At 44.2% G+C, this 24,841-nt stretch overlaps 1 protein-coding gene and 1 long non-coding RNA gene across 11 annotated transcripts in view; one reads left to right on the forward strand and one right to left on the reverse strand.

Annotated features, from left to right (window-relative positions):
- The window catches only part of LOC134968890 (uncharacterized), a 44,151-nt gene extending 19,900 nt beyond the window's left edge, over window positions 1–24,251 (forward strand). Inside the window, exons 3-4 of the long non-coding RNA XR_010189350.1 lie at window positions 16,678–16,770; window positions 23,667–24,251. This is a non-coding gene — a long non-coding RNA (uncharacterized LOC134968890). The remainder of the gene's footprint in view (window positions 1–16,677; window positions 16,771–23,666) is intronic.
- The window catches only part of DCDC1 (doublecortin domain containing 1), a 962,215-nt gene that overhangs the window by 344,913 nt on the left and 592,461 nt on the right, over window positions 1–24,841 (reverse strand). For all 10 annotated transcript variants that reach the window (XM_063944440.1, XM_063944436.1, XM_063944437.1 and 7 more), the window contains 2 exons: window positions 12,684–12,806; window positions 11,575–11,680 (listed from right to left, as the gene is read on the reverse strand). In XM_063944440.1, coding sequence (XP_063800510.1) covers window positions 11,575–11,680; window positions 12,684–12,806 — 229 coding nt within the window. The remainder of the gene's footprint in view (window positions 1–11,574; window positions 11,681–12,683; window positions 12,807–24,841) is intronic.

The raw sequence follows: 24,841 nt of genomic DNA on the forward strand, positions 1-24,841 counted from the left end.
AAAGGGGGACTGTCTGCCGTAATGTGTAAAAATAAGAATTTACTTACCGATAATTCTATTTCTCATAGTCCGTAGTGGATGCTGGGGACTCCGTCAGGACCATGGGGAATAGCGGCTCCGCAGGAGACAGGGCACAAAAAGTAAGCTTTTAGGATCACATGGTGTGTACTGGCTCCTCCCCCTATGACCCTCCTCCAAGCCTCAGTTAGGTTTTTGTGCCCGTCCGAGCAGGGTGCAATCTAGGTGGCTCTCATAAAGAGCTGCTTAGAAAAAGTTTTTTAGGTTTCTTATTTTCAGTGAGTCCTGCTGGCAACAGGCTCACTGCTACGAGGGACTTAGGGGAGAGAAGTGAACTCACCTGCGTGCAGGATGGATTTGCTTCTTAGGCTACTGGACACCATTAGCTCCAGAGGGATCGAACACAGGCCCAGCCATGGAGTCCGGTCCCGGAGCCGTGCCGCCGACCCCCCTTGCAGATGCCGAAGTTGAAGAGGTCCAGAGGTCCGGAAACAGGCGGCAGAAGACTTTCAGTCTTCATAAGGTAGCGCACAGCACTGCAGCTGTGCGCCATTGTTGTCGGCACACTTCACACCAGCGGTCACTGAGGGTGCAGGGCGCTGGGGGGGGCGCCCTGGGCAGCAATGTATAATACCTTTTTTCTATGGCTAAAATACATCACATATAGCCCTTGAGGCTATATGGATGTATTTAACCCCTGCCATATATCGCAAACTCCGGGAGAAGAGCCCGCCGTTTTAGGGGGCGGGGCCTATTCTCCTCAGCACACAGCGCCATTTTCCTGCTCAGCTCCGCTGTGAGGAAGGCTCCCAGGACTCTCCCCTGCACTGCACTACAGAAACAGGGTAAAACAGAGAAGGGGGGCATATTTTGGCGATATTTTTATATATTAAGCGCATATAACAGAAACAACACCTTTTAGGGTTGTTTATATACATTTTTATAGCGCTTTGGTGTGTGCTGGCAAACTCTCCCTCTGTCTCCCCAAAGGGCTAGTGGGGTCCTGTCTTCGATAAGAGCATTCCCTGTGTGTCTGCTGTGTGTCGGTACGTGTGTGTCGACATGTATGAGGACGATGTTGGTGTGGAGGCGGAGCAATTGCCGGTAATGGTGATGTCACCCCCTAGGGAGTCGACACCGGAATGGATGGCTTTAATGGCTCCTCCAAGCCTCAGTTAGGTACTGTGCCCGGACGAGCGTACACAATAAGGAAGGATCTTGAATCCCGGGTAAGACTCATACCAGCCACACCAATCACACCGTACAACTTGTGATTTGAACCCAGTTAACAGTATGATAACAACGAAGAAGCCTCTGAAAAGATGGCTCACAACAATAATAACCCGATTTTTGTAACAATAACTATGTACAAGTATTGCAGACAATCCGCACTTGGGATGGGCGCCCAGCATCCACTACGGACTATGAGAAATAGAATTATCGGTAAGTAAATTCTTATTTTCTCTAACGTCCTAGTGGATGCTGGGGACTCCGTCAGGACCATGGGGATTATACCAAAGCTCCCAAACGGGCGGGAGAGTGCGGATGACTCTGCAGCACCGAATGAGAGAACTCCAGGTCCTCCTTAGCCAGAGTATCAAATTTGTAAAATTTTACAAACGTGTTCTCCCCTGACCACGTAGCTGCTCGGCAAAGTTGTAATGCCGAGACCCCTCGGGCAGCCGCCCAAGATGAGCCCACCTTCCTTGTGGAGTGGGCATTTACAGATTTAGGCTGTGGCAGGCCTGCCACAGAATGTGCAAGTTGGATTGTGCTACAGATCCAACGAGCAATCGTCTGCTTAGACGCAGGAGCACCCATCTTGTTGGGTGCATACAGGATAAACAGCGAGTCAGATTTTCTGACTCCAGCCGTCCTTGAAATATATATTTTCAATGCTCTGACAACGTCCAGCAACTTGGAGTCCTCCAAGTCGCTAGTAGCCGCAGGCACCACAATAGGCTGGTTCAAGTGAAAAGCCGAAACCACCTTAGGCAGAAACTGAGGACGCGTCCGCAGTTCTGCCCTGTCCGAATGGAAAATCAGATATGGGCTTTTGTACGATAAAGCCGCCAACTCTGATACTCTCCTGGCTGAAGCCAGGGCCAGTAGCATGGTTACTTTCCATGTAAGATACTTCAAATCTACCGATTTGAGCGGCTCAAACCAATGGGATTTGAGAAAATCCAAAACTACGTTGAGATCCCACGGTGCCACTGGAGGCACAATCGGGGGCTGTATATGTAGTACACCTTTGACAAAGGTTTGTACTTCAGGCACTGAAGCCAATTCTTTCTGGAAGAAAATCGATAAGGCCGAAATTTGAACCTTAATAGACCCCAATTTGAGGCCCATAGACAATCCTGCCTGCAGGAAATGTAGGAATCGACCCAATTGAAATTCCTCCGTTGGGGCCTTCTTGGCCTCACACCACGCAACATATTTTCTCCAAATGCGGTGATAATGTTGTGCGGTCACTTCCTTCCTGGCTTTAATCAAGGTAGGAATAACTTCCTCTGGAATGCCCTTTTCTTTTAGAATCCGGCGTTCAACCGCCATGCCGTCAAACGCAGTCGCGGTAAGTCTTGGAACATACAAGGTCCCTGCTGAAGCAGATCCCTTCTTAACGGTAGAGGCCACGGCTCTTCCGTGAGCATCTCTTGAAGTTCCGGGTACCAAGTCCTTCTCGGCCAATCCGGAGCCACGAGTATTGTTCTTACTCCCCGTAGCCGTATAATTCTCAGTACCTTTGGTATGAGAGGCAGAGGAGGAAACACATACACGGACTGGTACACCCACGGTGTTACCAGAGCGTCCACAGCTATTGCCTGAGGGTCTCTTGACCTGGCGCAATATCTGTCCAGTTTCTTGTTGAGGCGGGACGCCATCATGTCCACCTTTGGTTTTTCCCAACGGTTCACAATCATGTGGAAGACTTCTGGATGAAGTCCCCACTCTCCCGGGTGGAGGTCGTGTCTGCTGAGGAAGTCTGCTTCCCAGTTGTCCACTCCCGGAATGAACACTGCTGACAGTGCTATGACATGATTTTCCGCCCAGCGAAGAATCCTTGCAGCTTCTGTCATTGCTCTTCTGCTTCTCGTGCCGCCCTGTCTGTTTACGTGGGCGACTGCCGTGATGTTGTCCGACTGGATCAACACCGGCTGACCCTGAAGCAGCGGTTTTGCCAGGCTTAGAGCATTGTAAATCGCTCTTAGCTCCAGTATATTTATGTGAAGAGACGTCTCCAGGTTCGACCACACGCCCTGGAAGTTTCTTCCCTGTGTGACTGCTCCCCAGCCTCGTAGGCTGGCATCCGTAGTCACCAGGACCCAGTCCTGTATGCCGAATCTGCGGCCCTCTAACAGATGGGCACTCTGCAACCACCACAGAAGAGACACCCTTGTTCTTGGTGACAGTGTTATCCGCTGATGCATGTGCAGATGCGATCCGGACCATTTGTCCAGCAGATCCCACTGAAATATTCGTGCGTGGAATCTGCCGAATGGAATTGCTTCGTAAGAAGCCACCATCTTTCCCAGGACTCTTGTGCATTGATGTACTGACACATTTCCTGGTTTTAGGAGGTTCCTGACAAGTTCGGATAACTCCCTTGCTTTCTCCTCCGGGAGAAACACCTTTTTCTGAACAGTGTCCAGAATCATTCCCAGGAACAGCAGACGTGTCGTCGGGGTCAATTGAGATTTTGGAAGATTCAGAATCCACCCGTGTTGTTGAAGCACTACTTGGGTTAGTGCTACTCCGACTTCCAGCTGTTCTCTGGACCTTGCCCTTATCAGGAGATCGTCCAAGTAAGGGATAATTAATACGCCTTTTCTTCGTAGAAGAACCATCATTTCGGCCATTACCTTGGTAAAGACCCGAGGTGCCGTGGACAAACCAAACGGCAGCGTTTGAAACTGATAATGACAGTTTTGTATCACGAACCTGAGATACCCTTGGTGTGAAGGGTAAATTGGGACATGCAGATAAGCATCTTTTATGTCCAGGGACACCATGAAGTCCCCTTCTTCCAGATTCGCTATCACTGCTCTGAGTGACTCCATCTTGAACTTGAATTTCTGTATGTACAGGTTCAAGGATTTCAGATTTAGAATAGGTCTTACCGAACCGTCCGGCTTCGGTACCACAAATAGTGTGGAATAATACCCCTTTCCCTGTTGTAGGAGGGGTACCTTGACTATCACCTGCTGAGAATACAGCTTGTGAATGGCTTCCAATACCGTCGCCCTTTCTGAGGGAGACGTTGGTAAAGCAGACTTTAGGAACCGGCGAGGGGGAGACTTTTCGAATTCCAACTTGTAACCCTGAGATACTACCTGCAGGATCCAAGGGTCCACCTGTGAGCGCGCCCACTGTGTGCTGAAAATCTTTAGTCGACCCCCCACCGCCCCTGAGTCCGCTTGCACAGCCCCAGCGTCATGCTGAGGGCTTTGTAGAAGCCGGGGAGGGCTTCTGTTCGTGGGAAGTAGTTGCTTGCTGCACCCTCTTACCCCTTCCTTTGCCTCTGGGCAAATATGACTGTCCTTTTGCCAGCTTGTTCTTATAGGAACGAAAGGACTGCGGCTGAAAAGACGGTGTCTTTTTCTGTTGGGAGGTGACCTGAGGTAAAAAAGTGGATTTTCCGGCTGTTGCCGTGGCCACCAGATCCGATAGACCGACCCCAAATAATTCCTCTCCTTTATACGGCAATACTTCCATATGCCGTTTGGAATCCGCATCACCTGACCACTGTCGCGTCCATAAACTTCTTCTGGCAGATATGGACATCGCACTTACTCTCGATGCCAGAGTGCAAATATCCCTCTGAGCATCTCGCATATAAAGAAAAGCATCCTTTAATTGCTCTATAGTCAATAAAATACTGTCCCTATCCAGGGTATCAATATTTTCAGTCAGGGAATCCGACCACACCACCCCAGCACTGCACATCCAGGCTGAGGCTATTGCTGGTCGCAGTATAACACCAGTATGTGTGTATATACTCTTCAGGGTAGTTTCCAGCCTCCTATCAGCTGGATCCTTGAGGGCGGCCGTATCAGGAGACGGTAACGCCACTTGTTTTGATAAGCGTGTGAGCGCCTTATCCACCCTAGGGGGTGTTTCCCAGCGCGCCCTAACCTCTGGTGGGAAAGGGTATAATGCCAATAACTTCTTTGAAATTAGCAGTTTTCTATCGGGGTTAACCCACGCTTCATCACACACGTCATTCAATTCCTCTGATTCTGGAAAAGCTACAGGTAGTTTTTTCACACCCCACATAATACCCCCCTTTGAGGTACCTGCAGTATCAGAGATATGCAAAGCCTCCTTCATTGCCGTGATCATATAACGTGTGGCCCTATTGGAAAATACGTTTCTTTCTTCACCGTCGACACTAGATTCATCTGTGTCGGTACCTGTGTCGACTGACTGAGGTAAGGGACGTTTTACAGCCCCTGACGGTGCCTGAGACGCCTGGACAGGTACTAACTGGTTTTCCGGCCGTCTCATGTCGTCAACTGACTTTTGCAGCGTGCTAACATTATCACGTAATTCCATAATTAAAGCCATCCATTCCGGTGTCGACTCCCTAGGGGGTGACATCACCATTACCGGCAATTGCTCCGCCTCCACACCAACATCGTCCTCATACATGTCGACACACACGTACCGACACACAGCAGACACACAGGGAATGCTCTTATCGAAGACAGGACCCCACTAGCCCTTTGGGGAGACAGAGGGAGAGTTTGCCAGCACACACCAAAGCGCTATAAAAATGTATATAAACAACCCTAAAAGGTGTTGTTTCTGTTATATGCGCTTAATATATAAAAATATCGCCAAAATATGCCCCCCTTCTCTGTTTTACCCTGTTTCTGTAGTGCAGTGCAGGGGAGAGTCCTGGGAGCCTTCCTCACAGCGGAGCTGAGCAGGAAAATGGCGCTGTGTGCTGAGGAGAATAGGCCCCGCCCCCTAAAACGGCGGGCTCTTCTCCCGGAGTTTGCGATATATGGCAGGGGTTAAATACATCCATATAGCCTCAAGGGCTATATGTGATGTATTTTAGCCATAGAAAAAGGTATTATACATTGCTGCCCAGGGCGCCCCCCCCAGCGCCCTGCACCCTCAGTGACCGCTGGTGTGAAGTGTGCCGACAACAATGGCGCACAGCTGCAGTGCTGTGCGCTACCTTATGAAGACTGAAAGTCTTCTGCCGCCTGTTTCCGGACCTCTGGACCTCTTCAACTTCGGCATCTGCAAGGGGGGTCGGCGGCACGGCTCCGGGACCGGACTCCATGGCTGGGCCTGTGTTCGATCCCTCTGGAGCTAATGGTGTCCAGTAGCCTAAGAAGCAAATCCATCCTGCACGCAGGTGAGTTCACTTCTCTCCCCTAAGTCCCTCGTAGCAGTGAGCCTGTTGCCAGCAGGACTCACTGAAAATAAGAAACCTAAAAAACTTTTTCTAAGCAGCTCTTTATGAGAGCCACCTAGATTGCACCCTGCTCGGACGGGCACAAAAACCTAACTGAGGCTTGGAGGAGGGTCATAGGGGGAGGAGCCAGTACACACCATGTGATCCTAAAAGCTTACTTTTTGTGCCCTGTCTCCTGCGGAGCCGCTATTCCCCATGGTCCTGACGGAGTCCCCAGCATCCACTAGGACGTTAGAGAAAAGGGGGAATCTGCCTGCCGTCATGTGTAAAAAGAATGAATCTGCCTGCCGTAATGTGTAAAAAGGGGATGCTGTCTGCCGTAATGTGTAAAAAGGGGACACTGTATGCCGTAATGTGTAACAAGGGCACGCTGTCTGCCGTAATGTGTAAAAAGCGCACCCTGTCTTCCTTAATGTGTAAAAAGGGCACACTGTCTGCCGTAATGTGTAACAAAGGCACGCTGTCTGCCGTAATGTGTAAAAAGGGCACGCTGTCTGCCGTAATGTGTAAAAAGGGCACGCTGTCTTCCGTAATGTGTAAAAAGGGCACACTGTCTGCCGTAATGTGTAACAAAGGCACGCTGTCTGCCGTAATGTGTAAAAAGGGCACGCTATCTGCCGTAATGTGTAAAAAGGGGACGCTGTCTGCCGTAATGTGTAACAAGGGCACGCTGTCTGCCGGAATGTGTAAAAAGAGGATGCTGTCTGCCGTTATGTGTAAAAAGGGCACGCTGTCTGCCGTTATGTGTAAAAAGGGGGACGCTGTCTGCCTTAATAGGTAAAAAGGGGACGCTGTCTGCCGCAATGTGTAAAAAGGGGACGCTGTCTACCGTAATGTGTAAAAAGGGGAATCTGTCCGCTGTAAGGTGTAAAAGGGTCTCTAGCTGGTGTAGTGGTGCTACTGTGTAGCGTAATTTGAATAATGGAGACTACTCTGCACCGTTTTATGAATTGGTATTATTTTGTGGCCACACCCCTTCCCCACGAAACCACGCCCCTATGTATTTTTGAGCGCGCGCACTGCCCCTGTTTTGCATGCAGGGGTGGGGCTCCGATGCCGTTTCTTGCACACAGTGCTAAAATGTCTAGTTACGGCACTGCTGCTAGGTATCCATTTCTCTGGCCCTGAGCAGGTCCCCCTCACCAGATCCCCTCCAGGGACTTGGATGGGATGGGGGGGCAAAACCATTTTGTTGCACCTGGGCCCACCGCTCGCTAGTTCCGCCACTGGACCGGCGTATAGCGTCCCTGTCATTTGCCAGTAATTATTGCGGTCATACATGGGGGAGAAGTTGTGTGCACTAATACTTCTTCTTCACCATAACGTCCGTTCTTACATCTACCCCTAGGTTTCCATCAAGTATATATGGACAATTATTAATGGAATAGGTCTGTTTACACCTATGTGAGCACATCCTTGATTTTTTTTTAATGAGAGAGATATATATATATATATATATATATATATAAAGAGAGAGAGAGAGAGAGAGAGAGAGAGATACTAACTATATATATATATATATATATATATATATATATATATATCCTATAAATCTGGATGATAGATAGATAGATAGATAGATAGATAGATAGATAGATAGATAGATAGATAGATAGATAGATAGATAGATAGATAGATATCAGCTTTGGGGTAGCATTTTTCAAGTACATTCTATTAAATCAGAGGTTCTCAAACTCGGTCCTCGGGGGCACACACAGTGCATGTTTTGCAGGTAACCCAGCAGGTGCACAGGTGTATTAATTACTCACTGACACATTTTAAAAGGCCCACAGGTGGAGCTAATTATTTCACTTGTGATTCTGTGAGGAGACCTGCAAAACATGCACTGTGTGTGCCCCCGAGGACCGAGTTTGAGAACCTCTGTATTAAATGATAGGGGAAAGCTGATTGGTTGTCATGGCAACTTCTCCACTGGTCCGCTTCTTCCCCTGTTTTCACTGCTTCATACATCAACCCCATAGTATTCATTCTCAGGAGGGTTACTAGGCAGCCTAAGCCGTGAGTCTCAAGCTCTTAACTCTGTTGTCACAGTTTATTTTCTTCAATGTAGTTACAGCGAGTATGAATGGAGTGAGCTCAGTTGTGGGGGACCTGGTCCTGGATGTTTTGAGAATCTGGTAATTAATTCACCTGATAGTTGCATTACCAATAGTTTGAGATAAAAGCACACCTGTTGCCTACAGATAGTGAAGACAGCCATTTTGCCACTGAACCATACACATGACAATCCAGCTTGTATATCTACTTGCAAGCAGTGACCCCAATGAGGCGCTTTCTGATTAATATTTCACTAGGCATAGGGGCAGATGTGCTAAGCCAAGCCTTAGATAGAAAGTGGACAGAGATAAACTACCAACCAATCAGCTCCTGGGGTTTTTACAAACATAACTTGTAACATGGCAGAGCTGATTGGCAGGTACTCAATCTCTGTCCACTTTATCTCTTTCCAAGGCTTAGTATATCTTCCCCGTAACCTGATTGGGTAGTACTTTAGATCTCTCCAAGCTCTGATAAATTGCCCATTTGTTACCACAAATGTGACTAATGTTACAGGGAGAGTCTAATGCAGAACATCTTGTGCAATTCCGTTTTACAGAACACTACTACCTAAATGATGTCTAAATAAGTTGACTATAAGCTATATGTATTTTAAATTTAAATAAATAAATATATCTAGCTGCTGGATATTTTTAATATTACCACATTTAAGTCAATAAAAGTGAATATGGGTTTTTGATTTGTGCATCCACAGCAGAAGTTGGAACACAATGCTTCATCTTGTGGCTAAATGCCAAACCGAATAAGTGGGTGCTGATCATTTCTCTCCATCCCTTATTGTGTTGTATACAAATGTACAGGAGTATGAGGGGAATACAGTTAATAAGTAACAGTGTATTCACTCACTGCGTCAACTCTAACATTCTGTGGCATGAAAATAGCATACATCCACCAACAACAGGTCCCCCTCCTTAAATCACATCTGGTGCATAGCTTCATTTGTAGGCTTGCAGCCTCTGGGATTACTGTGCTCAACACTTTAAACTGCATTTGCTTCCTTCCCTGCTTACTTCTCTTTGGGATAATCCTACCTTTCCTCCTAGCCTGTCTTCCAGACGCTCCCTCCTTTGACTCCGAAGAGGCATCCATTTGGTACTGGATGTCTTAGTTGCTTGTGCATGCCCTTTTCTGATATGCAATCTAGATTTTGGTTCCCTTAGGCAAACCCCTTTACATACCTGCAGTTGAGATACTGTGTTACGTCTCTGGCTTGCTCATTAACCCTCAGTGCCTTAACCTCTCTTGAATCCCTATGCTACCATAGACCACTGACTAAGGGAATTATCTCTTAGCTGCATAATGCTCTCCTATCCCACCGCTTCCAAACCATGAGTTCCATGAGAAACTGATCTGGGACCCCACCTGATGAAGCAGCATGGCCTACCATTAGGGTCAGAGTCTCCAGAGCTTCTATTTCCACACTAGTGAAGGAAAATGCTTACAATGTATATTATAGATGTACTTGGTCCCTACTCATTTACATAAGATTTTTGGGTCCATATTTCCTAATTTCTGGAGATGTTGTGGGGAATGGGGTTCCTTCATGCATATTTGGTGGACCTGCCCAGTAGTGGAATTTTTGGATGTAATTGCAGATCTTATCAACAAGGTAGTAGAAGACCCTATTGTTAAAACATTCCTGGTCTTTTCTTCTGGGGCTCCCAACTGAAGGCCTCAATCTTGCCATCAAGATCATTAATGAAACTAGATGCTTAATCGCTACCCACTGGAAACGTCTTACAGTACCTTCCTTACATGTGGTGGTGTCCAAAATTGCCACCTGTAATGGAAAAAAATTCCAGTTTACCTAAATAACAGATAACATAAGGTCATACAGGTTTGGGGGTCCATGGTATTCTTTCCATACTTGCGTCCCTCTGGACTGTCAGATCTTTTGTTCTATTATCACCGGGTTTTTCTTGTTGCTCACGTTGTCTCCAGTGTCACACGCTAGCACCTTCATTATATTTTTCCATCAGTGGCTCACCACCTTTGGGCTCCCTTATTCCTTCTCTTGCTTTCCTTCCTCCCTCTTACCTTTCCCCTTTACTTTTACTTAGTGATTTGGTTCCATTTTTCTAATGGATACACTTACTTGTGACTTTGATAATGGCTTGTTATTCTCGGTTTCATATTGATATTTTTGAACTCTGCCATTATTTTCTTTCTGCATTTTTGCAGTTTACATACCATTATGTTATTTTCCTCTAACGTTATACTTCATTTTGTAGGCTATTGTAAAATTATAAAGATAGATTTAAAAAAAAAGTAAGAAAGAAAAGAGACAGCATTATAGATCACAACAGAAAAATATTAATTATTTGCACTATCCACAAAATGTGTCTGAGGCTGCTGTAGACAGCAAGGGGTTAAGCTGTCACCTGAAAATATGTATCTTCCTTTGGAATGTCAGATACACTACAGTAGGTATATTTGACAATGATCAATTCACGTCTGCTTGAGTGAAACTCTCATTTCAAAGCCCCAGGCTTCCCCTCATAAACACAAACCCAGAACTAAACACACAGTTTAGTCAAAGTGCAATGAGGATACTTCTAAATGCGACTTCATTTCAGCTGCAAGCGTTTGGGCTGATTAATACACTTAGGGATCATATATAAATAGAATTAATATGTCAAACTTTCTGTTTGTCAGACTTTTATCCCATTTAGGTATTCTCCACTGGCCAAACTAAAGGGGACATGTACTAAGCAGTGACAAAAGTGGAGAAGTGAGCCAGTGGAGAAGTTGCCCAAGGCAACCAATCAGCATGGATGTAACATTTCTAATTTGCATACTTTAAAACTATACAGAGCAGCTGATTGGTTGCCATGGGCAATTTCTCCACTGGCTCCCTTCTCCACTTTTATCACTGCTTAGTACATGTCCCCCTAAATTTCAAATTTTTAACATAAGAATTGTATTTCATGCATAGTTCCGGGTGCATCAGTCCATCCACAGACTAAACAACACCACTGGCCGCCACACTGTGTTCCAAGACTCAGTCGTGGACTCCGTGATTATTATTTTTTTGTGCTTACCTTCGATTGAAGAAATAGAGCGTCCGCATCCACACATTCTGGTACATGGAGAGACTGGTGATATGTAGTGGCCACATTGTCCGGGAATCCTGGGCATAGATGCCAGCTGTACAAGAGAGTCACTCAATTAGTCTGCATTGTAATGGATTATTACTATTATTATACTATTATCAAAATGTAATATTGGGTAAGCTGCCCCCTACCAAAGTATTGAGAAAATCCCAGTATTAGCATTGTGTTCCTACACTGAGATATGCTATAATGGGATACATATGATATCCCGGCTGACAGGATGCTGGCAGTCAAATGACCAACACCGGCATCCGGAAGCAGAGAATCCCGACAGGGGTCAGGTAAGTAGGTTTACCCTCCCCCCTAACCCTCCCTTGCCACAGCCTAACCCTAACCCCCTCCCCGCAAGCCTAACCCTCACCCTTCCTGGAGATGCCTAAACCTAACCCCCTTTCCCGCAACCCAATCCTAACCCTCTCACCCCTCCAACCTAACCTTAACCCCCCCCCCCCTCTCCGGGGTTGCCTGACCCAACCCCCACTTTCCGCAGCATAACCCTAAACCCTCCCTTCCCAGCAGCCTAACCCTTCCCCTACAGCCTAAACCTAACCTCCTCACCCATCCCAAGGCCTACCAAGCAGAGCTTGATCAGGAGTCCCGGCAGAGCCTGTTCAGGATTCCGGCATCGGCATTCCGAGCAGTGCTGGGATTCCAGCATCAGCATTCCGACTGACGTATCCCGCTATAATGTTTATATTGTATTCTATGCATACAGCGGCCAAGTGCCGGGTGCCTGGCACAGGCCATAAATAATAACCCCTTACTGACAGCCTGCAGCTAGTAGGAAATGGGACTTCACATTGCCACCATTTTTCTATTCCCTTTATGTATGGTTGGCATAATAATAGTTTCCAAAGCTATCCATTACTGACATAAAAGCATACCAGGCTTAAGAAAATAGCGTTTATACATAAGCAGACTCCAACCCTATATTATTGTCTCCTTTGCATTTGACTTGAAATTACTAAGGAATAACTGTATCTCCGTTCAGTACAGTTCCATTATTTGCTTCCTCTTATTTTCATGTGATAGTTTACCTTCCATATCCAGGAAGAGACACATCAGGGTCCAACAAGGCTTTATGAATGACTTTGCGCCCACCTTCTTCTGTACAAATGACTTTTTCAAAGCTCAAAATCAGAATATTGTCAGCTGGGGGCCTGACAAAGACATAAAATAATTGTTCAAACAGAAATCTCACAATTTTTATATATCTACACTATATATGCACATATGTCCTATAGGTGTGTGTTTATGTGTAATGTATTTATTTATTAACATGAGTTCTACTAATCTAAATTTGAAAGATGACTACATGGAGTGACATGTCAATTTAAGCTCTGGCTCACCATTGAGATAATGATCAATTGCTGTTTCAGAGCTTATATTCCATGAGCTGAAAGCTGGTAAACAGAGAAAACCCAGGGTTAGATCATTATCTCACAGGCCACCAGAGCACAGTTGTCATTTCGGAACTAGTGAATGGGTGAAAGGTCGCCATAGTAACAAAAGATTACTACCCATGTATATTTATTGCTCCCAATCTCAGTATATTAAGTAAGGAGCCCTAGTTTAAGGACTAGGAGCTGCTATTTTAAAATAAAATAGTCTGATTTTAGTACATTATAGATAGGCGTACCATACGATTCCTAAATTCATGAATTACACAGGTTCTGTGGCTGGCTGACTACAAGCCTGCATTTTACCTGTTTTTAATCAGCCACAGAACCTGCGTAATCTATAAGTGTCCCCGTTTAAAGGGATAGTATGGTAAGCTTAGTTATGGGTAACGTGCTATTAACACTTTTCTTATTTATTGGCACAACCTGATTTTTCCTGTAAGTGATTGACGCTTTAAAAATTCTTGGCTGACATCCTGCACTTCCGGCAAACTCAGACCCTATTACATATACCCCTAGGTTTGCCAAAAAAGGGATGTTTTGCACTGGTGTAGTATGTTATGCCGGCGGTCGGGCCCCTGGCGGTCAGCATACCAGTGCCAGAATCCCGACCGCCGGCATACCGACAGCTGGGTGAGCGCAAATGAGCCCCTTGCGGCCTCGCTGCGTTCGCCACGCTATGGGCACGGTGGTGTGCTACGCACGCCACACTATCTATTCTCCCTTCAGGGGGGTCGTGGACCCCCATGAGGGAGAAAAGCTGTCGGTTTGCCGGTAGTCGGGATTCCGGCACCGGTATGCTGGTTGTCGGGAGCCCGGCCGTCAACAAACTGAAGACCACCCGTTTTGCACAACTGTAGCAGTAGTGTATGAGGAGGAGACATCTGTATAACTGTAGTGAGAAGTACACACAAAAGATTATAGCTAGTACAAAGAACATCCTGTGGTTCAGCCTGGCACAGTAATGTACAAATCAATGCAACTAGGCTATGAATATGTGCCAAATTGCTGACTTGGCTCTGGGACAGTAGATTGGTGTGTACGCAGAAACCACTAAAGAAAAGAGGAGTTGCAGTTGTACTAGATTGTGGTAGTCAAGAAGGTTCTTGAGTCATTTATGGCAAATACCTTGTGTGGCCGGAAGCCCGGCACACAGGATACACTCGTGGTGCATTCGCCATTTTTTTTAAATGGACAAATCGGCGCTAGGCGGCATGTACTGCAAATTACTAAATGTATGTTTAACAATGTGCTTTAACATGTTATATTCAGTCATGTGAGAAACGCAGTCCCGTTCTCCGGTTGTACTGAGGTGAGTCCAGCATTTCCAAGCTCCGTCCTCTGCCAGCTACCATGCAGGGCCTGGTCCACGTTGGTGACCAGTGGAGGTCAACCGACGTCAGTCAGGACACATACACAGCAAGCGGTTTCAAGTGCTGATGGAAGTGGAAGTAAGCTGTTCCAGAGCTGGCGGTAAGACCTGGTGGTGGCAGCAAAATACCCGCCCACTGCGCAGTGACTGGAGTCAGTACAGGCGATTACTGATGGTAAGAGAGAATCCCCTGTTGGCCAGGTACCATGAGACCCAATGCAAATCTGAGTGAGACGCATCCGATCACACCTTGTTGTATGAATGTAGTAACTGAATATTTCAGCTGATTTCAGGAGCTTGAACACATTCAATCTAGAAGTTCACATCAACTGACAAATTCATACAATCGCTCGTACTGCCAAAGCCACACCTATTTGTGAGGACACAGTCTTACGGACATCTCTCAGTAAATGTCAGGTTATATTGAAGTGTTACTGACATTCTACTAAGCTTATCAACGCAAAGTCTGAAGTGAGAGTTAGGAGTATCTAATATTAAAGTGTCATCATTATTACCATGTAATGATGACACTTCTCCATATACTTTTTTTTATATATGACAAAGGAGCACAACCTTAGGGTCCTAGAACTGTTTTTGGGGTCCTCTCAATGTCAGATATGAAGCACATTCTGACTGGAACAAACACTTTCAAACAGGGATTGACTGGGGGCCGAACTCGTGCATGCTGCGAAAAGGGGCACACAGACACCACTGACAAGGGTGTGCCACGAGTCAGGGGGGCACGGTACACTTCCATTTTCATGGTGATAGGCGGGGCATGCCGTGAGTCAGGGGGCGTGGACTCGTGGCACACCTTAATTTCCATAAAGATGGGCAGGGGAGCGGCCAGGCCAGAGAGCCGGAAGCTGCGCTGTGCACGGCCTTTCCGGCTCTCTGTGTAACAGGACCGGCCCACCAACGCGTTGGCCCTACTGGCAAATGCCAGAAGTGTCAGATGGGCAGTCCAGCCCTGCTTTCAAAGACCCGCATCAGGGCCTCAAAAATATTTAGGGTCCAAGAACAATGGCGCATTTCCCATTGGAGTTCAAGCAAACACTGATCAATAAAGAGATTTACCTTATTGACAGCTTACCTCCTATCATTAATGGGCAAAATATACCAATATACCATACATAAACATGTGGGTGTGGACTAAGTCACTTAGCTCTGTTCACATTTTAATGCCAAACTAAGGGACTACCCTTTGAACAGGCGGCAAGACTACACAACCCCACAAAGTTACTTACAAGACAGCCACAGCCAATAACAGTCATGTATTCTGATGTTTCTTAGCACAAGAATCGGGATGTAGTTGGGATCCCAGCAGTCAGAATACTTGTGCAGGAATCCCGACAGCCGGAATCCTGAACTTAAGTATACTGCGAGGGTTAGGGTTAGGTTATGGTTGGAGGATTAAGGTTAGGCTGCGGGGAGAGGACTTGGATTCGGCTGTAGGGAGTGAAATTTAGGGTTAGGCTGCGGGGAGGGAGGGTTAGGGTTAGGCTGTGGTTGGAGGATTAGGGTTAGGCTGCGGGGAGAGGATTTGGATTCGGCTGTAGGGAGTGGAATTTAGGGTTAGGCTGCGGGGAGGGAGGGTTAGGGTTAGGCTGTGGTTGGAGGATTAGGGTTAGGCTGCGGGGAGGGAGGGTTAGGGTTAGGCTGCGGGGAGAGGATTTGGATTCGGCTGCAGGGAGTGGAGGTTAGTGTTAGGCTGCGGGGAGGGAGGGTTAGGGTTAGGCTGTAGTTGGAGGGTTAGGGTTAAGCTGCAGGGGGAGGGTATGGATTCGGCTGAAGGGAGGGGAGGTTAGGGTTAGGCTTCGGGAGGAGAGTTTAGGGTTAGGCTGCGGTGAGGGAGGGTTAGGATTAGGCTGCAGGGAGGGAAGGTTTGGGTTAGGCTGCGGGGAGGGAGGGTTAGGAGGAGGGTTGAAATTAGCTTTACCTGCCTCCTGCACCCCTGTCGGGATTTCAAGCAGTCGGGATGCCGGTGTCGGTATTCTGACCACCGCCATCCTGACTGCCGGTATCCCATACCCAACCCCAGGAATCACCTGTTATGCTCAACTGTTTCTACTGTATCTACTCAAAATACCACGTTCCCACGTGTCTCTTATGGAATGTGTAAGAGTCGGTAAGGCAATGGGCACCCGCTCCCATCAACTTTTTCCATGTTAATGAAATACTGTATGTTGTAGTGCTCAATTAGATTTACTGTTACAGTTACACAACATTGTAACATGATATATAAATGCTTTATCTCAGTCTTTTAAAGTGAATCCACTGACTCTACACTAAACTGTGAAAAGTCATCATCCGCTATCGAGAAGCCCCCTGCAAATGAAGCATGAGGAGAAGGTAATTACATTTATTTGAGAAGGCTAAGCACGGGTTTATTCACACTGGCTTGTGATGTTGATCTCTAGTGGCCAGGTGATCCGGAGAGAGCAGCTGCAGCCCCGATTCATTGTGACAGAGCAGACTTCCCCCTGTATTAGGAAAGTAATAATCTGATTACACAGCTCCGTAGAGGTCTCTTCCCAATGTTTTCCTCTCTTGTATCAAGAACTGGGCAAGCTTTCCGCATGGTACACTAAATAGTCTTTTCTTCAGCTAAGCAATAAGACTGTACGATCTTTAGAGAACGTTTCCAGTTCAGAGCTGGTAGGATTAATAATAAAGGAGCAATATCGTATGACGGATATAAAAACACTGCATAAAAACAAATTACATAAAGTACTAGAAATAAACATCAAATAAAATACCAGCTCCTGAAAACAAAACGTCATTGTCAAATTATTCCTCTTTGAAATTATAACTGCGTTTATGAGTAAACTTGAATTTCTACTAATTAACAACAGTACAATGTTATGTGTAAAAATGTAAACAAAAATATCTATATATTTTTAGACCCTATAGCTCTCTACATGCTGTAGATGCTGTTTCGCTGCCTGCCCTGATATGATCCCGTGGCTTCTTCTGATGTATCAGTGAGATGTAAGTTTAAGGCATACTTGCCTACCCTCCCGGAATGGGCGGGAGGGTGCCAAAAATTGGGTGGCCCTCCCGGCCCCCCGGAAGGGTGGGCAAGCCTCCCATTTTCCTTGTCAGGCCCTCCACTCTCCCCCTCGGCCACCCACAGCAGAGAACAAGTGGGTGGCCGAGGGGATCCGATGACGTGATTTGCGCTGAATCGCGTCATCGTAGCTCCGGAGGAGGGGACAGCAAGGTAGGCAAGTATGGTTTAAGGCCTCCTAAATAAAGACTTTCTGAAAGCCTTTTAAATTAGGTTTGACACTGAGGGGTAAATTTACAAAGGTGGGAGTTCTATTTAAGATGGGATGTTGCCCATAGCAACCAATCATCCACATTCACTAACAAGCCTTGGCTAGAATACAGTGAAGTTCTATGGAAGCGATCATTAACGTCATGGTACACCATGCTGTAGGCAAGTTTGAGAAACATTAAGAACACAATGGGGAGATGTACCGAAGCTTGGAGAGAGATAAAGTATCAACCAATCAGCTCCAAACTGTCATTGTAAAAAGTATGAGGCCTATTTATCAACAAGTTTTTGTTATTTAAAACTCGCCACACATGATAAATGGTGCTCCAGCCAATCAGCTCCCAATTGTCATTTTTCAAACACATGACAGGAGTTGATTGGCTGGAGCAGAATTATCATACACAACAAGTTTTAAATAGCTAAAACACGTTGATAAATGAGCCCCTGTGTTTGAAAAATGACAGTTAAATGCTGACTGGGTAGTGCTAGTACTTTCTCTCCACTTTATATCTCTCCAAGGTGCGATTTAATTGTTATTTGGGCATCTGCCACTAGAGGGCAGCCCCCCGAGCTGGCAGCAGGAAATTTGTGTGAAAAGTGTAACTGGACTTTTTGTGTTGCCGGCAGCACTTAGTGGTACTTAGCCATTTTGCGTGGCTAAACTCTGGACTTTTGGGCGCGATCAGTGCGATAAAACAATGGGCGCCCAAACAACTGCATACCACCCCCCAAAACTTGATACATTTCCCCCATACAGTACTTCTAGCTCCCTGTCAATAGAGAGAACAAGAGCACACACATTGTACTTGTGTAAACGTCCATGTGTACAAGCCCTGAAGCAAATACTGTATTAGTCCTATATTTCTTATACATTCAAAAGGAGTTTTCAATCTTATCTTGATGCTACTTTTCCTTTGCCAAGATTTTAGTACCGTACAATGGCCCTCATTCCGAGTCGTTCGCTCGTTCTTTTTTTTCGCATCGCAGTGAAAATCAGCTTAGAGCGCATGTGCAATGTTCGCACTGCGACTGCGCTAAGTAATTCTGCTATGAAGAAAGGATTTTTACTCACGGCTTTTTGTTCGCACCGGCGAACGTAGTGTGATTGACAGGAAATGGGTGTTACTGGGCGGAAACACGGCGTTTTATGGGCGTGTGGGTGAAAACGCTACCGTTTCCGGAAAAAACGCAGGAGTGGCCGGAGAAACGGGGGAGTGTCTGGGCGAACGCTGGGAGTGTTTGTGACGTCAAACCAGGAACGACAAGCACTGAACTGATCGCACAGGCAGAGTAAGTCTGGAGCTACTCTAAAACTGCTAAGTTTTTTTTGTTCGCAATATTGCGTAAACTTCGTTCGCACTTTTAAGATGCTAAGATACACTCCCAGTAGGCGTAGACTAAGCGTGTGTAACTCTGCTAAATTCGCCTTGCGACCGATCAACTCGGAATGAGGGCCAATGTATTATACTGTATATCTCAAAATTACCACAGGGGTGAAAAAATGGCAATCAGCAGATGACATCACTGCTTTCTTTGACCCCAAAAACCATATTTATTCACTGGCAAATGAAAACCCTGGTGAGGGCTATTTAGCAAAGTCTACCAACTGGAAAACCGAAACAAAACCACTGGCAACAAATTGCATCCGAAGAACTGCCCCCCGCTGATTTCCTATCAGGGTTCTCTGTTTGTAAGGTTTGGTGTTTTGTTCCTGTTCTGCGTTTTCTCTTACTCATAGTATTGGCCTCTGGATGAAATTCAGGTTTTATGCTACACTATAATACAATACAATACAATACAAAACACACCAGTATTAATATGTATCTAAAACCTGTAGCATTGCCTGCTACAGCCTACAATACATAACGCATGTGACAAACACAAGCATTAAATCAACCTTTGCAAAACGTGTAATAAAATTTGGAATTCAGCCACTAAAATTAGGACTTTGCATTATTGTGAAACTATATAGGGTGGTTGAATTAAGGTTGGTTTAAGATAATTTCTGTGGAGGAAAACAGTAAAGGTATTCATGCACAAATGGTAGTTTTAGCATAAACTAGTAAGTATACTAAAGTATAGTTGCAATTAAAGAAAAGCCTTATCAGTTAGATCTCATAATTAATGCAGTCCCCATTCATCACAATGTGGACTGTACTCTGGGTCAATTTATTAAATTTTGCTTTGTCATCTTCAGATTGCGTTAGCGGCTTTGATCCTATTGAGCCATTATTGCTGGAGAGGGATCTTCTGATCCTTCCCGTGCCACTGCCGGCTGCCCACATGCACCTCGGCTACCAGTGATTGCATCTTGCCTGTGTGTGACCTAATTGGCGCACATGCTCAGGGTTCCAGCTGGCTGTAAAGTGATAGCAATAACTATTAGTTTAATGCCAAACTCTTCGCTGGGGCAAGCTTCTATCAGAGCCACTGTCCTGGGCAAAGATTTATTATAAATACCCCCTAAATATAATTTCTTATCACCATTTATGCAATAAGGATTGCCACAAATTACAAATAGGTCCCTAAATGTAATAAGGGAAGCAAAGTGCAAAGTGGACATCCTATGATATTTCCACCCAGTATCAGTACAGAGAAGCTCCCTCTCCACCGTTACTGATATCTGACCACCATTTTTGTATTTTTCAGTTGCCACTTCATGTGGAATTGACAGAAACAGAAACACTGTGACCTATGATGATATGGGTACAAACTTTCTACCAAATAATAGAAGAAAATCCTTATTAAGTATTTGTATTCTATGATTTGTGCATTGCAATATATAATTGACCAATTGATTTGATTTCAGTATCTTTTTATATGAGGCAATTGATAAAACTGTGTATGACCTGAACGTGTTTGTATTGTTGTAGATTGCAGACTTAGCGGGCAATTTACTAAGGGTCCGATTTGCCGTCTGATTAAAACAGTCAAGTACCAACAGTGGATTGAAAACTTAGCAATCAGGGCATCCCCATTTATTCCTACGGAGAGTGTCTCCGAGTGACTTCATAGCAAAATGCCTGCCACAGGCAAGTCTATGATTTATGTAGGTTTGCTGTTTGTTTTTGGCCAGTTTCAGTTGTTTTTTTTGCAAACTGATGCCTAGTATATCTGCGGTTTGTATATTTGTCTATGTAATCTATAGTAGGTCCGATGATCTACAGTCGGTCATTTTTTTTTTTTTGTCAGTTTGGAGTTTAGTAAATGGATGTATTGCATTACCAATGGAAAAATCAGCCAACTCCCCCCCCCCCCCCCCCCCTCCAATAAATAAAGAAAACTGGTCCTAGAAAATGTATCCCTTAAGGTATATAGACCTACAAAAGTGTGCTAGTGAGTACAATTGTGAATCTGGCTACATTTTGGCTTGTACTTTTAAGTATCACATTATGCCCTGGCTACTGACCAAGCAATTTATATCCCCCACCCTCTGGCACTGAAACCTGTGAAATATCTACTCTCACTTGCCAGGTAACATTGGTGGTCATTCCGAGTTGTTCGCTCGTTGCCGATTTTCGCAACGGAGCGATTAAGGCAAAAATGCGCATGCGCATGGTTCGCAGTGCGCATGTGGTTAGTATTTTAACACAAAACTTAGTAGATTTACTCACGCCCGAATGAAGATTTTTCATCGTTGAAGTGATCGTAGTGTGATTGACAGGAAGTGGGTGTTTCTGGGCGGAAACTGGCCGTTTTCTGGGAGTGTGCGGAAAAACACAGGCGTGCCAGGGAAAAACACGGGAGTGTCTGGAGAAACGGGGGAGTGGCTGGCCGAACGCTGGGCGTGTGTGTGACATCAAACCAGGAACGAAACTGACTGAACTGATCGCTATTTGTGAGTAAGTCTCGAGCTACTCAGAAACTGCTAAGAATTTTCTATTCGCAATTCTACTAATCTTTCGTTCGCAATTCTGCTAAGCTAAGATACACTCCCAGAGGGCGGCGGCTTAGCGTGTGCAATGCTGCTAAAAGCAGCTAGCGAGCGAACAACTCGGAATCACCCCCCTTGTGTATTTCAAAATCCTTTGAAATCATGAGACACTAGTGGTAGTAGGCTTCAAAATGCAAGGCTGTAGTGTACTATATAGGAGTAAATTTCCAGCAGCAGTGTTTCAGAGGCACCTCAAGCTGAGTACACACCTGTGCGATCCCCAGCTGATAGGGTAAAACACTCCCGATCAGCCGGGCTCTATGTGTACCCAGCTCGCTGTGACTCCTATTAACTCCTGCGAGGCGGGGGCAGCAGCAGGAGGGTAGTAGCTCCTCTATGGAGCATGTTGTATGGTTCTAATTACAATGATTGGTACAAAATCACATGCAGATATTAGGCCCAATTGATGAACAATCAGAAATCTGTCCAATCAGGCAACACATGCACTAAGCTATTCTACATATGTTTATTTACAAATCAGGTTCAATGAACAGATAGGGTACGCCTGGAGCCATTGGTTGGCCAACTACCAACCAGAGTGACCAAAATTTGATAAATATTTATCCTACATTGATCTACCCACATGATCATTTGGCCCCAAGTACAATATGAGGGGAATTATGATCAAAAACAACCCAACTGACCTACAGTAGCTGACCATTTTGCTTGTGACCTTCTTATGAAATAGCTCATGCCATAGTAAACTCAGATATCTGATATTCTAGGCTATACCATAAGCTTAAGCAACTAGACTTTGGATTCTGTGTTGCTGCAATCAGCAGACTATCGAATCCCTGCACTACTGCAGGAAGAAAACTAATTTCACAAGGTTTTTGTTATAATGCACTAGGGTCCCCTGAGATGAAAAGCAATCGAAACATTCTACCTTGCCTATAATGATTGACCCTTGCTGAGGTTTGAAGCAGTGATGTAGCACTGATAGTAAACGTGTAAAAGAAACACATTTTTGTGCCTTAGTAAATTCAATACAATCAAATAATATTAATGCTTTAGAAACTTCAAAACTAAACCTGTACTTTAAAGGTCAGTTTATTCAACTTGGAAGTTTGCAGGGAAAAAAACAAAAACTGTGGCGCAGATATATAAATCTCCAGATTTAAAAAAATAAATAAACCATTATATTAATTTTAGATTTCAAAGAAGAAAAAAAAATCTGAATGGTGTATCCTACAATTATGCATATTTATCTGACATTTACATGCTAATGTTATTACTGTGTCAAGCTATTTTCATGTATCTTTGTCCTGACTGCTCATGTTTTAAATATATGTCCTGTATATTTTTAGATTGTAAAATACTAGTGAACCATTGCTACATTGTTTACGGTGTCTAGACATAACCTGTTAATGTAAAGAGTATTTAAAATATGTGTTTGATTATACATCTTTATAAAACTAGCAACATTAAAAGTCAGATATTATACTGTATTTTAATGAAATATAAAATTAAACTAAACAAAATTCTGAGTATAAAATTCAGAACAATTTACCATCAGAATTCATTAAACATTTTATACTAGCCAATTAATTGATGTTAAAGTATATTAATTGTCTGAAATAATATAGATAGATTTATAGACGGACAGATATGTGTGAGTGTGCGCATATATATATATATATATATATATATATATACTGTATATATACACACAAACATATAAACACACATTATATATATATTTATAGGTAAAAAAAAGAAAAAAAGGCAACACACACACACACATCAACAAATATTGGATTCATTTGTCACAACACTTAGAGAAAGATGATATAATCTCTTGTGTTTTTCTGTATTTAGAAACTGAACTAATATTGTATTAAAATCACATTATAAGTGACAATATTAGGCATAGGTTACTGTTATAAAATCATGTACCCTAAGCCAATATCAATGTCATAAATTGTTCAAACTTTTTAATCCTATTATAAAGATGACCAACTGGACACATTACCACTTTAAATTTTCTGCACATTATTGTCATTATTTTGTTATTGAAGTATTATTATATTACAGGCACAATAAGAACATGTTGATCCTGTCCAGAGGTGACGTCGCAGTGTAAAGTGGCGCACAGTTACCCTCCCTTGACTCTACTATTTGCGAAACTCATACAGAGAGAAGCACAATCTGCATGAAAATTGTATTCAACCGCTGGAAACCATCAACCAAATTATTACATTTGCTACAATTTGAAAACTGGCTCAAACTATCAAAAGACAAATGTAGCAGAAAATCAAAAGAATGCATTTATAAATTCTGCCTTTCAAAAAATGGCAACACAGAACAACAGCTGTCACTTGTATCTGACTTGTAATATTGGGGGGGAAATAAAATATTATTTCTGTGTGAGCTGCTTAGGAAACAATATTTGGAACAAACTCAATATTCTTAGCATTACAGAAGTTCAGCATGGTGAAGCAGTATTATTAACCCATTAATACAGTAAACTGTCCAAACTATTCTTCATTTTTGCTTCCAAACCACAATGATTTTGTGTATATAAAACTACCACTAATATAACAAATTATGGGGCAGCTGTATTAAACCTGGAGAAGTGATAAAGCAGTGATAAATGCAAGGTGATAATGCACCAGCCAATCAGCTTATAACTGTAAATTTACATATTGGAGCTGATTGGCTGGTGCACTTATCACTGCTTTATCACTTCTCCAGGCTTAATACATCTGCCCCTATATTCAGAAATATTTCAGATTTCACATTGTTTCCGTTTCTCACTGTTGTAATGGATACTACTAAAAAATATGTTAAATATTCTTGAAACCGAAGTATTATATATTTGATAAATGCATGGGTTTAGCGTCGCAAATGTTATTCTGTGTACAGTGCTGCCAGCATAACACAAAAGCCAATTATTATTATTGCAAGGGTGGTATTATGAAGAGGGTAACACATCATGGGATAAAAAATCCTTTTGGTGAATAGTGAAGAAAATTAAATTTTAGGGCTATTCCTAAATATGAGATATTTTGCAAAATATATAATTATTTCTCTGCCAATGTGAAGAACAGTGATAGAATAGGCCAATGTACCCTTTTATAATCTTGATTTAAAATCTCATTCTGGTTCAGGGCTTTTTAGACATTAGGTCATACAATAAAATATGGGTCACGGTGCCCTTTAGGGTGGTTTCCCGGCATGCCCCCTGTAAGACCTATTGTATACTACCA

Source organism: Pseudophryne corroboree, chromosome 11 (genome assembly GCF_028390025.1).
Source record: "Pseudophryne corroboree isolate aPseCor3 chromosome 11, aPseCor3.hap2, whole genome shotgun sequence".
In the NCBI taxonomy this organism is placed as follows: Eukaryota; Metazoa; Chordata; class Amphibia; order Anura; family Myobatrachidae; genus Pseudophryne; species Pseudophryne corroboree.